The 13,565-nt window shown below is 34.6% G+C and overlaps 1 protein-coding gene across 1 annotated transcript in view; it reads right to left on the bottom strand.

Annotated features, from left to right (window-relative positions):
- Positions 1 to 4,401: 4,401 nt before the first annotated feature.
- The window catches only part of Adgre3 (adhesion G protein-coupled receptor E3), a 115,373-nt gene continuing 106,209 nt past the window's right edge, over positions 4,402 to 13,565 (bottom strand). The window contains exon 17 of the mRNA XM_028766601.1: positions 4,402 to 5,690. Coding sequence (XP_028622434.1) covers positions 5,511 to 5,690 — 180 coding nt within the window. The 3' untranslated portion in view covers positions 4,402 to 5,510. The remainder of the gene's footprint in view (positions 5,691 to 13,565) is intronic.

Below are 13,565 nucleotides of genomic sequence, written 5' to 3' on the forward strand. Positions count from 1 at the left end.
GAGGATGTTGTCATTTAATGACACTAACTTTGCATCCATCAAGGGGTTATTTTGGTACAATCAATGTGGGCCAAAATGTCTGAGCAGTCATGCAAAGGCCCACCAATTTAGGTCACTGTCAGACAGAGGGACAGCTGAAAAGTTACCCTGAGGGTATTCAAGAAAAGAGGCTGAAAATGAGCCATTCTGGAATCATCTTTAACCAGGAGGTCATTGCTTCACTGGTGTGTAAACAGAGCTGGGGCAAGCTTCTGGAAATTGGTGAAAGATTGGCCATTGGCTAACACCAGGACTTAGAGTACCCTGACTCTAAAGGAGGGATATAGTTGGCAGAGTAAGGCTTTTGTAGAGGAGGCTCAATACTCCAAATTTTTCAGGGCCTCTGGGTTTATGGATTGTTTCTGTTGCCACTGGGAAGTGATTTATAATACCACCTCATCAAAGTCACCTCTTCAAGATTACTTCTTAAAAGTCATCTGTCAAAGTTACCCCGTCAAAGACATCTTGTAAAAAGAAACACAAACACAACATATAAAAATACAAATATAAGCTTCCTCTGTATTGGACAGAAACAATAAAGAAACAAACAACAACAACAACAACAAAAAACCATAAAGCAGCACTCATGGAAAATATCTCTCTATGACACCCAAAACGTAAGTCCAACCTTTTTTCTCTATTATGCAGAAAAGAGAAACAACCATTGGCAAACACACATTAAAAAATAACCAGATTGGCAGGTGTCTTTCTGCTCCCCCGAGTCCGTGCTCACCTCAGACTGAGACTCAGGACATCTCCTGGTCCTGCCGTAGACATAGTTCCCAGACACATCTATCCCTTACTGTGACTGGCCATGGGTACAAAATTGAGGCTTTGTTCCCAGGAGGGTAGACACCTCAGCTCCCTGAGCCACACCCACCCTAACCAAGGCTCAGGACTTCTCCTGGCTCTGCTGTAGCCACGGCTCCCTGTCATGCCTGTCCTAATAGCAAACTAGCCACAAAACAAATTCAAAGACTTGCTCGCGGAAAGATGTGGCACCATTTAGAGTCAATGAACAGAGTAAGGCATAACTAGAAACGAAAACCAAGACCAGAAAAAGATACAGCCTGCAGTAACACGAAGCAACCAGAAGGGGGCGGAAACACACACACAACCCATAGTACTGCAGAGATGTTTACTCAGACCTGGAAAAATTACCAAGGCAACAGAAGTCGTTTGTCTCTACACAAGATTTCGTTCTGTTCTGTAGATCTCACAGAAAGCTTTTAACATTCAGAAAAATTAGCCGCCACATAAATCACAAGCTTTTGAGCCACTGGACAAGTACTCACCTGCTCAGATCACATAGGAAGTTTTTGGCACTCAGATTCCTCAGCATGGAGCAAACCTAGAAAAATTACCATGGTAACACAAGCAATCATGTTCCACACAAATAAATCATCTCAGCATTGCTGAAAGAGTTACCACATTTACGTCTATAGAAGCTTGCTTTTGTTCTGCTGTGCTAATCTCACAGAAAGCTGAGACAAATTCAGGCAAGAAGCAAGAAGTTTAACACAGTGCTACGAACATAAAATCACAAATAACTAGACTAGTTTTGCCAGCTGCAATTCCCCTTACAAGGAGGAACAAAGTAATCATGTGACCTGGGTGAAAGGGGGATGGGAGGGGCAATAGAGGCAGAATCAGGTATGAGAGAAACAGAAGAGAAGCCAGGAAGCCCAAAAGAATGAATGAAAACATGTGGCAGCCAGGGTTGAGGAATGGGAGGAACCTTCAGAAAATCAGAGATCTGGAATGTGAGAGTCTCCAAGGACTCAATGTGGGTGACTTTAATGAAATGCCCAACCTTGGGGAGATGGAACCTGAAGAGATCTACTCCAGTAGATAGACAGGACCCACATTGGAGGGATGGGGTCAAAACCCACTTCGAATTATTTTTGACCCAGAATAGTTCCTGTCTAACACCATATGAGTGATACTGTAGAGTTTTGGTTCCAGCTTGAGATATAACCTGAAATGCTAAACTACAGAGGCATAAGCACCCTGACATAACCACAATCCCAAAGCAGCCATCAATAGGAATACCTCTCCAGACAAACAGGGTTTGGGAATGACATTATTTTCGTTATCTCTTTGCTATCCTCTATTTCATACATTTTTTTTCTGACCATTCTTCTAAGATGTTACCCAGGCATTGATGTGTCTTGTGTGATGTATGGTGTGTGGTGAGAACTATGTGATGAGAAATGTAAGTGTGTGATGTAGATGACCCATTCTTCAGATGAACACTCACAGTCACTAATTCGTAGAGAAAATTTTATCATTTGTGAATCTGTACATTAACATTTACCCATTGTACAAGAAGCTTCTCTGACCAAATGTAAGATCAGCATCAATCTAAATAAAGATTTAGTGGGTTTTTTTGAGGACATTACTATTTATCAGAAAATTAGTATGTTTCTTTTTAGGGTCTATGATCTGTAGTTTGACATTTTACAGAATAAGGCATAAAATACTTTCTATACAGCAAGCTTCAGATTCAATAATAAAATCATCCACTTCACTTACAGGTCATGAAACAATTGCCACAGTGTCCATGACTTTCAAGAGCAAGATCCAAAACTACATATTATCTTTAATGTCTTTTTCCCTAGCTGCCTTTATAACATCATATATAGCACTGTAAAAATCTTGGCAACAGGAAGAAATTTCTGGTCAGTTTAATATTGATTTCTTAATAATGTGTCTCCTCAAATGGATGGGGATTTCAGCAATAATGCCTTCACTTTAATTCTGGTGGACAACTAAGAACAACAACATGAATGTTGCTTTTTGTGACTCTGTTGAATAAATGACCATTATTTTCATTAAACTATGTATGTCTTCTATTTGACTGAGCAAAGAAACTCTCTCCATGAAAAATTTGTGACTTCTCTATTAAGTAAATGTTGCTCAGTAGAACATAGAACATTTGTGCTTACTCCCACAAGCTTCTGTGACTTTAAGGATTGTTGTATTCTATATATGGACTATGGATGCTCCTCCCAAAGCCCTACTATACAATGTTGGCTGGTTAGCTTTGGCTATGGAAGTTGCAGGAAACCAGGAAGGACTAGTGATCAATTGTAGGACATCTAGCCTGAGCACCCCATGAAAGAAAAGTGAAGGAACTTTTTCCTTATTTTACTTCCTTGTCACAGGGTAAATATCTGTCACACCTCTCAAATCTGTGTGCTATCTTGTGTTGTCACATCTCCAATAGATACTTGTACAGCAAACCATAGACTGAGTCTTCAAACCTGTGAGTTGAAAAACCTTTTTCAATTTTCAAGTTATTTATGTATTTTTAATGATAAATAAAATTTACTAATTCAGGCACATTATTTATTAGTGTCACTTCTGTAGATTGCTAACCTATGAACCTCCTTTGTTCAGGATCATTCTTACCGTGACTTACTCTGGATCCTTTAAAGTTCATATTGTTAAAATATTTATCCTACACATAAGTCTATATTATTGAATTGTTTTCCATTTTTCCATTTCTTTTTTGTTAAAACACTTTGGTTCATCTTTCCATTTCCTTGTCTACGATGTTTCCCTAGTCTGTAGGGAAGGAGAAATGGTGATATGCTGCCAGCATGAGAGTCATTTTCATTGGGGTATGTCTTTGGGTAGATTTCCTGATTCAGTGAATATCACTGTTTACTTGTACATATGATTAGCACAATTGATCTGTCTTTTAAAGAGTAAGACATGAAGTATTGAGGGTGATGTGGCAGGAAAACTAATAGAAGGAAGAAGGCAGCACTGTTCAAAGTACCTTATATATTTGTGTGAAATTCTCCTCAAATATAAAAAAAAACCCAGAAGCCTTTTGTTCTGAGTCATGCCTGTTTGAACATTTAGATTGATATTGCTTAGTTAGTTATCAATTGTGCCTATAATTCTTCCTACTGAGCCATCACCCCACAATATCTTCCCTAGGATTTCAGATGCTTGCTCATCTTCTAAGATAGTTTGTAGTTTTAAAATGTGTGAATCACAGAATATAATAGTATGTATTTAGGAGCTAGAAGTTTTCAATATTTATGATAAATTCAATGATTAAATAAATTCCCTGAAACAATATGCTTCAAGCTTCTCAAGTACCACTGCAGCCATAGAAGCTTCTAAAAAGACCGGAGTCCTCAAAGATCAGGCTTAGACATTCTGTTTCTGTAATAGGTACCTATAGATTCCTTTTATAATTTCACAGGTATGTGATAAAATTACCACAAATTTCAGGCCCCATTCTGATTTCTTGAATACAAATAGAAGTTTATAGAGTTTCATAATTCAATATTTTTTAAATTCAAGAATATTTAGTGAGTTAAAGAATACAGATTAACAGTAATATTTCTTTTTCTCTTGGACTTTATTGGCAGTTATTAATTATACACAGTAATATGCTTCATCATGACATTTGATACATGCATACGGGAAATAGTGATCATATTTAATCCTGGAAGACAATGAAGTTCTATTATGGAAGAAAAGGTAATAAGCCAAGGCTCTAGGTTCCTGTTGAGTAAAGTATTGCTAGGAAAAGATAACAATCAAAGATGACAAATACAGGGAAATAGAGCATTGTTCACTACAGAAAAGCAAAACACACTGAATGTAAAATAGTATAATTAAACTTATCAGCCCTCAGAAATTCAAAAGATCATATTCAGAACACAGAATAAACATGATGTTCCCATAAAGGTGTGTTTTTTTTTTCAGGACTATCAAGGTTGATACTCTCTAAGGTGAATATAGGCATTTATATCTTAACAGTTTGAGGACTGCACATTTTGAATTAGAAAACCAATTAATGTGCTCTCCCCTGGGTAAGACTATTCCTTCCACTCAGCATTCCTCAGTTGCCTCTAATTCTTTGTATAAGGCTGAGGTCCTGTGGGCTTTCTCCTGCTCATGTTACCATGTCTATTATTGTCCCTGTCCTGAATACATACATAGAAGAAAGAAGAAAAATTACTTAGATTAAGGAGATTGTTTTTATGAATGTAAGAATATATATATATATTGCACAAAATATATATTCATGCACAACCAATGAATGAAAATAGATGCCAGGAAGAAAGTATACAGAATGTTTGTAGGAAAGAAAGGAAAAAAATTATGTAACTATATTGTAACCTCAAAATTAAAAAATATCCAGGTGGTATACACTGTGCAGGAAGTGAATAACAACAAAGGTTAATTGAAGAGAAAACAGAGATCTGGAACAATTGAAGCTATATATAAAACTACATATAAAGGCAACTGAAGCTACATATAAAAGCAAGAAAGAGAAATATAAAATTATATAAATAGAAAGCTTATGTTTTCAAGTAGAGATAAAATTAAATGATCATGGAATGTGCAACAGATGTTGTTTTACCAGACTGACAATATGGTTTCATGTGTGTGGCACAATACAAGTGAAAATGAACTACAAGAGGCTTGGGGAAGGAATTAATTCAGTCACTATCAACTCTGCTCCAGTAAGCACAAGTACCTGAGTTCAGATCCGCAACACCCAGGTGAAATCTGGGTGTGGTTAAGTATACATTTGCAACTTCCTTACTCTGAGGAATGGAGTCAGAAGGAGCATGGAGGCTTCCTGTTTGGCAGAAATTTTCCAGGTTCAGAGAAAGGCCCTGTGTCAAGACAATGAAGTGCAGAATAAGAAAGCAAAATACCTAATGTTTAATTCTAGCCTCCTCATGAATACACTCATGGGCACATATATGAATATATAATACTACAAATACACAATATAATAATAATAATAATAATAATAATAATAATTTAAAACTAGATAATAATACAAAATACATAATAATAAAATTGTATACTGAAGCTAAAATAAAATATGATTGATAAAAGTCAAACAAGCATTCAAAATCACAATTAATCCAAATAAATCCCTTGGCTGCCTATAGACTTTGGAATTACAAAAAACTTTGAGATCTTCACCTGGACAGCACAGTAGAGCTGACTTTGAATATGAACGTTGTAGGTGAGCCATCCTTAGGGCAGACATGAGTGTGGTCAGGATAGCCATGTGTGGCCCTGCCCATTGCCTGCCTGTTGTGTAATCCCTTCTTCCAGTCTTCAGATACCCACATACATACATATATCTTTACAATCATGGGAGTAAACACATACATGAAAACACACACACTTAGAAACACACACACCATCAAATAATCAATCAATCAATCTTATAAAATGTATGGTCATACCAGTGGTGGCACACACCAGCACTCAGGAGGCAGTTGCAGGTATATCATTCTGATTTTTAGGCCAACATGTTCTACATAGTAAGATTCAGGACAGCCATCACTGTACAGAGACACAGAAACACACTGTATCTAAAAACAAAACAAAACAAAAAACAAAAAATCCCAACAACATACAACAATAGCAACAGCAAAACAACAATGACAACAAATGAATGGTCTTTAAGGCTATATTCTCTCAGATTTGTTCATAAATACTTTTTTGTATGAAATATACATGAGTGGCATAACACACATGAGTATGGTAGAAGTGAGAATTTCAACTCATTTTCTAGAAGGGGTTCAGTTTGTTGGAGTTGACATTAAATAGAAATTTAACCTTGAATAAATTTAGGCTATAGTTTCATACTGAATAAGTCGACAATTTCTGGAACCACCTCTATCATGGCACTTCTGGTTCTCTTTTCTTTAGCTTACATTTGGGTCTTTGAACCCAGTATTTATGACTGTGATATTTCCATAATTTTATCAGATGCTCACTAAAGACACCACTCTGGTCTTAGGCATGATTTCATTTTTGTGCATGTTGGATGGAAATGAGCAAAATAATTCACTTTAGATGATGATAAATGTATTCACTTTGTCTCAGACTTAATACCTGAGATGGAAAGAAACAGAGTCTGTTTAGTCTTTGTTGAAGTTATCTCATTTTGTACAGGAGATGCAATGGTATTTAAGCCTGATTGTGACAAATCCAGGAAAAGTTATAATTTATGGTGACATAAATTCTTTAGAAGATAGGAACATCTACTCCAAAGGAGAGTCTGGGTCATCAATTCACAATTCAAAGTCATTACTGATAGGAAGAATTTCATTATTGACTCATTTCATGGGATTCTCATGTTTAATCAACTTTATAGTGCAATTTCTGGTTTTAAACATTTTGTAAAGAGAGTCATCCTTACAAAAAACCAAGAAGACATTTTTCCTTGAAAGCTTTTGGGGTATATATTTTTATTACCAAATATCTAAGACTTCATGCAAATCACTAAAAATTATCCATCAACAGGTTCCTTCAAATGGTTGCTGTCTTTCTTTCTACAAGATATTATTCAACAAGAAGACATACAATCAAGAAATTAAAATTGTAGAAAACCCAATAAAGCCCCCATGGAAGGACATGCCTATGAATGGTTTACAGTGTCACTAAGATACTAAGATAACTTTATATATATATATATATGCATATACATACATACATACATACATACATACATATATACTGTTTGTTCCTTTTTTAGCATGGAGTTAAGAAAATGTGAATTTATTATAATTTAGATCTTTTTCTTTTATCAGCTATTATGCCTACTAAAACTTATACATCTCTTTTTGATGCATACCATAATAAAAATATATATAACTGACAAACTACAGTGGAGCAAATTAGTTAGGTTAATGAGTGTAACCTCACTATATGTTTACCAAACTTAATAAATATCAAAATCTTTGGAAGATCCTTTACTTCTATATAAATTAAAAGATAACTGTAAGAGATATTTACACAGTAACTCTAAACATTCCAATATTTTCTTCATAAATTTATCATAGCCAAGAATTATCACATTATTCAACACCACACACAATTTTTAATACACACACACACACACACCTATATATGTATACATATATGTAAATTTATTTTCTTATCAATTAAATGGATAGGGGTTATAAAATTACATTTAATATTCAAAACTTTCATAAATTTTAGACATTTTAGGAATTATTAATATGTATAAATGTATCTTTATTCTACTTATACTTTTTGTGTCCGTGTGTGTGTGTGTGTGTGAGTGTGTGTGTGTATGTGTATATATATACACACACACATCATATGTGTATATATATATATATATACACATAAGGAGACAGACAGACAGGCAGACAGACAGACAGATTCATTTCTTTATGCAGTGAAAGTTGTTGTTCACAAGTCAGGAGAGCTCTTCAAGAAAGGAAATATTCCTGCTGTCTTGATTGCAGCCACTGAACAGAAAATCAACTTCCAATGGTACAGGAAAGAACATACATATTGACAATATATATCCCCCTCTGTTTATAATCCTTGCAGCAAGGTAAAATAGTTGTACAAGAGAATTGCACAGACTATATTCTTAACATTTTAAATTTCAAATTACACAGTCATAGCCAACAATTTAATTGCTTGAGATAAAAAACTTTTGATGCCTTTACATAGTAGCAAAGAGTTTTTTGTTGATTTAATATATTTTTTGTAACCACAAGGGGGTCTAAGTTTCAGTTCTGTCATAGAATCTAGAGTATTTTATCTAAATAAATGCATCACTGTCTAATATTTGTTTAGCTGTAAGAACATTATGTTAAAACCAATATTCTCGCACATGGTCACATTCCTAGTGCCTAGTGCTGTTACTGAAATAGACAAAATATTAATAGGCAGTATATTTGTGTTAAGAAATTCAGTGGTAGAAGAGATCCCTCAGTGATTAAGAGTACTGGCTGCCCTCCTAGAACACCTGGGTTTATCTCTTAGCCCACATATGTTGGGCTTGAATATTAGCAGCTCTAGTCTCTGGGGATATAACATATTCTGGCCTTTGTGGACAGTAGACACATGTGGTGTTATATTATATTACCTACATGTTAAATTATATTACCTACATGATAAAGTAGGTAATATAATTTTAAATATATTTTGGGAAAGAAGCATGGACATTTAAATGGAATTGCACAAGAACATCAGATAAGCAAAGAATAATGCAAATGGATTTTAGTACTGTTAGAAATTATTGTCTGTGTGAAGTTATCAATCAAGTGATATTTGATCAAAAACAGATGATTCTTCCCTAAATTTAATATGTTCATTTGCCTGATGAAGATATATGCAGTAATTATTAATGAATCACTTGAAAAACAAATTCAGTTATAAACAGTAAAACATTATCTATCATAATACTTTTGGATGCATCCAAGATATAATTCAACATACATAAGTCAGCGACTGTAATCCACCAAAATAACATATTCAAGGCCAGAAAACATATTATAACATTAGATGTGTCCTGCCTCCTAGGATCTCTCCCCTAACCAGGTACAGAGAAGAGATCCCTGCTACAATATCCATGGCAACTGGGAATCCTCTAGAACATAGCAGACATGGGATCTGTCCTGTGCTGCCAGAGCCCCACCAACCTTCTAGTTTGTACCTCCACCTGCACTTATGGCAGATCAGCATATCTGCTTTCCTACCCCAAAGCTTTGCTTGTCTCTCAGGAGGACTGATCTAACCAGGGATAAAGACAACATGCTCTAAGCAGAAGCACTGGAGGTCTGTTCTAACCAGAGAAAGAATATCTACCTCCCTGAAGCCTTCTCAATCCAAAGACACACAGCTAAACTTGTTTCTATGGTGGCCTGTTCCCATCTGAGTCATGGAGGATAGTTAAGACCAGAAATAATGAGATGGCAAAAGCCATATGCAAGAACATAAGCAACAAAAGAAAACATAATTTGGCACTATCAGAACCCATTTCTCCTACCACAGCAAACCCTGGATACTCTAACACACAAGAAGACCAAGATTATGACCTACAATTTCATCTCATGAAGATGATAGAGTCCTTTATGGAGGGTATAAATAATTCCCTTAGAGAGATACAGTAAAACACAGGGAAATGGATAGAAGTCTTTAAGTGGAACCAAATAAATCCCATAAGGAAATACAAGTAAATACAGCCAAACAGGTGAAAAAAATGAACACAACAATTCAAGACCAAAAAAATGAATATAGAATTTAAAAAGATATCACAAACGGAAGCAACCTTTGAGCTGGAAAATGAAGGAAAGAGAACAGGTGTAGAAAATACTGTAGAAGAAATACAAAGAGTAAAAATTTTCTAATCCAAAACATCCAGGAAATTTGGAGAACAATGGAAAGGCCAAACCTAAGAATAATAGGAATACAAGAAGGTGAATATTACAAGTTGAAAGGGCCAGAAAACATCTTCAACAAAATCATAGAAGAAAACTTCCCTAACTTAAGAAATAGATGGCCATAAATGTTTAGCAAGCCTATAGAACAGAAAATAGTTTGGAGAAGAAATGAAAATCCTCCCACCACATAATAATCAAAACATGAAATATACAGAAGAAAAAAAGAATATCAAAAGCTATAAGGGAAAAAGTCCAAGTAACACATAAAAGAAGACCTATCAGAATTATCCCCAACTTCTCAACAAAGACTCTGAAAGCCAAGTCTTAAACAGATGGCATGCAAACCCTAAGAGAACATAAATACTAATGCAGACTACTATATCCAGCAAAACTCTCAATCATCGTAGATGGAGAAACCTATATATTCTATGACAAAACTAAATTTAAACAATATCTTTGTACTAATCCATCCCTACGGAGGATACTAGAAGGAAAATTCTCACAAAACAAGGATAGCAACAACCAAGAAAATACAAGAAATTAATCACCCAACAATAAACCCAAAAGAAGAGAAACACAAATTTGTGTGCACATACATGCACACATGCAAACACACACACACACACACGCACAATCATCTTTAAAAACAAAATACCAAGTAATATCAATGATTGGTCATTAATTTCTATCAACAAGAATGGACTCAGTTCCTCAAAGGACACAGATAACAGACTGGATACATGAATATGACCCAACATTCTGTTCCATATAACAAAATATTTCAGCAACAATTTCAGATACTACTTCAGAGTAAAGGGTTGAAAAAAATTTTCCAAGCTCAAGGTCCCAAGACACAAGCTAGAGTGGCAATACTGATATAAAGTAAAATATACTTTCAACCAAAATTAATCAAGCTAGATATAAAAGAACAGTTAAGACTAATCAAAAGAAAAATCCACAAAGATGAAGTGTCAAATCTGAACATTGTATGCCAAATGCAAGAACAACATTCATAAAAGAAACTTTACTACAGTTCAAAACATAATGAAATGCACACAATAGTAACAACAATGCCCCACTTTCACCAATGAACAAGTCATTAAAACAGTAACTAAAGAGAGATATAGTAAAACTAACAAAATTTATGAACCAAAAATATTTAACTGATATCTATAGAACATTTCACCCCAAAACAATAGAATACATCTTCTTCCAGCACCTCATAGAACCTTCTCCAAAACTGGCATATAATTGGACACAAAATAAGGTTAAACAGATAAAAGATGACTGAAATAATCCCTTGCATTCTCTCAGATCACCACAGATTAAGTCTTGACTTCAATAAAACAAACAATCCAAAACAAACAAACAAAAAAACAGAAAGTCTACATACTCATGGAAACAACAAATTTATACTCAATAATAACTTGGTCAGGAAAGAAATAAAGAAATGTTGGACTTTATAGAACTCAATGAAAATGAAGGCACAGAATATCCAAATTTATGGGAGAAAATGAAAACAGTGTCAAGAGGGAAATAGCTAGTACTAAGTGCCTTCATAAAGAAATTGAAAACACTCTATGATAGCAACTTATGGGTACACCTAAAAGCTCTAGAACAAAGAAGAAAGAAGCAGACAAAACAGGAGTAGTAAATGTCAGGAAATAATTAAACTCATGGCTGCAATCAACCAATTTGATAAAACAAATGATAGCAATAAAAAGAATCAACAAAACCAAAAACTGTTTCTTTGACAAAAACAAGCCTTAGCCAAATTAACTACAAGGCACAGAAAGAGCACTCAAATTAGCAAAATCATGAAGGAAACTGGTGACCTAACAACAGAAATTGATGACATTCTAAAAATCATCTTATGTTACTACAAAAGGCTACACCTGATATAACTGGGATATCTAGACAAAAATGGTTGGTTTTCTAGTCAGATGCCACTTACCAAAGATAAATCAATATCATGTAAACTATCTCAAGACTCCTATACCTCTAAGGAAATAGAAGCAGTCACTAAAAATATTTTTTCCAGAAAAAGCCAGGGCTAGACTGTTTTATATCAGACTTTGAAAGCAGAGCTAATACCAGCACTCCTCAAAATATTCCATAAAATACAAACAGAAGAAATACTACCTAATTCATTCTAAGAAGGCACAGTTACTCTTGTATCTACACCACAGAAAGACCCAACCAAAAAATATCATTTCAGACAATTTTCTCTTATGAACATTTATTTTAAAATAGTCAATAAAATTCTAGCAAACAAACAAAAAGAAAGAACAAAATAAAAACATCATTCACCGTTGTCAAGTAGGCATAATCCCAAGAATGCAACGATGGTTCAACATGCAAAAATCCATGTACACAATACACTACGTAAACAAACTCAAAGAAAAAAGCAAAAACCCCTAATCATCACATTAGATGCTGAAAACTCATTTGACAAAATTTCAACATCCTTTCATATTAAAAGTCTTGAAGATATCAAAAATTTATGGTATATATTTAAACATAATAAAAGCAACAACAACAATAAAACCCAACAGACAACATCAAGTTAAATGAAAAGAAACTTGAAGCAATCCCACTAAAATAAGGAACAAGAACTGCCTACTCTCTCCTTATGTATTTAATACAGTACTTGAATTTCCAGGAAGAGGAAGAAGGTAATGGAGATCAAGTGTTTATAAATTTGAAAGGAAGAAGTTACAGTATCAGTATTCACAGATGATAAGATAGTATCTACCAGAGAACTCCTACAGCTGATAAACAACTTCCGAAAAGTGACTGGATATAAATTCAACTCAAACAAATTTGTAGCCTTCTTTTATACAAATGATAAATGGACTGATAAAGAAATTAAGGAAACAACACACTTCCCAATAGCCACAGATAATTTAAAATATTTTGGTGTAACTCTAACCAAGCAAGTGAAAGATCTATACAAGAAGAGCTTCAAGTCCCTGAAGAAAGATATCAGAAAAGATCTCAGAAAATTGAAAGATATCCCAAGCTCATGGATCACTAGGATTAACAGTGAAAATGGCTATCACAAAAGCAGCAAACAGATTTAATGCAATTCTCATCAAAATTACAAAACCATACTCTACACACATGGTAAACGCAACTCTCAGCTCCATGTAGAAAAACAAAAACCAAACCAAACCAAACCAAAACAAAAACCAACCAACCAACCAACCAAACTAACAAACAAAAGAAAACAGAGTAGCAAGATCAATAATGAACAATAAAAGTATTTCTTTGGAAATCATTATCCCTGACCTCAAGCTCTAGTAGAGAGCAATAGTGAAA

Source organism: Grammomys surdaster, unplaced genomic scaffold, assembly GCF_004785775.1.
Source record: "Grammomys surdaster isolate TR1022 unplaced genomic scaffold, NIH_TR_1.0 169, whole genome shotgun sequence".
Taxonomy (NCBI): Eukaryota; Metazoa; Chordata; class Mammalia; order Rodentia; family Muridae; genus Grammomys; species Grammomys surdaster.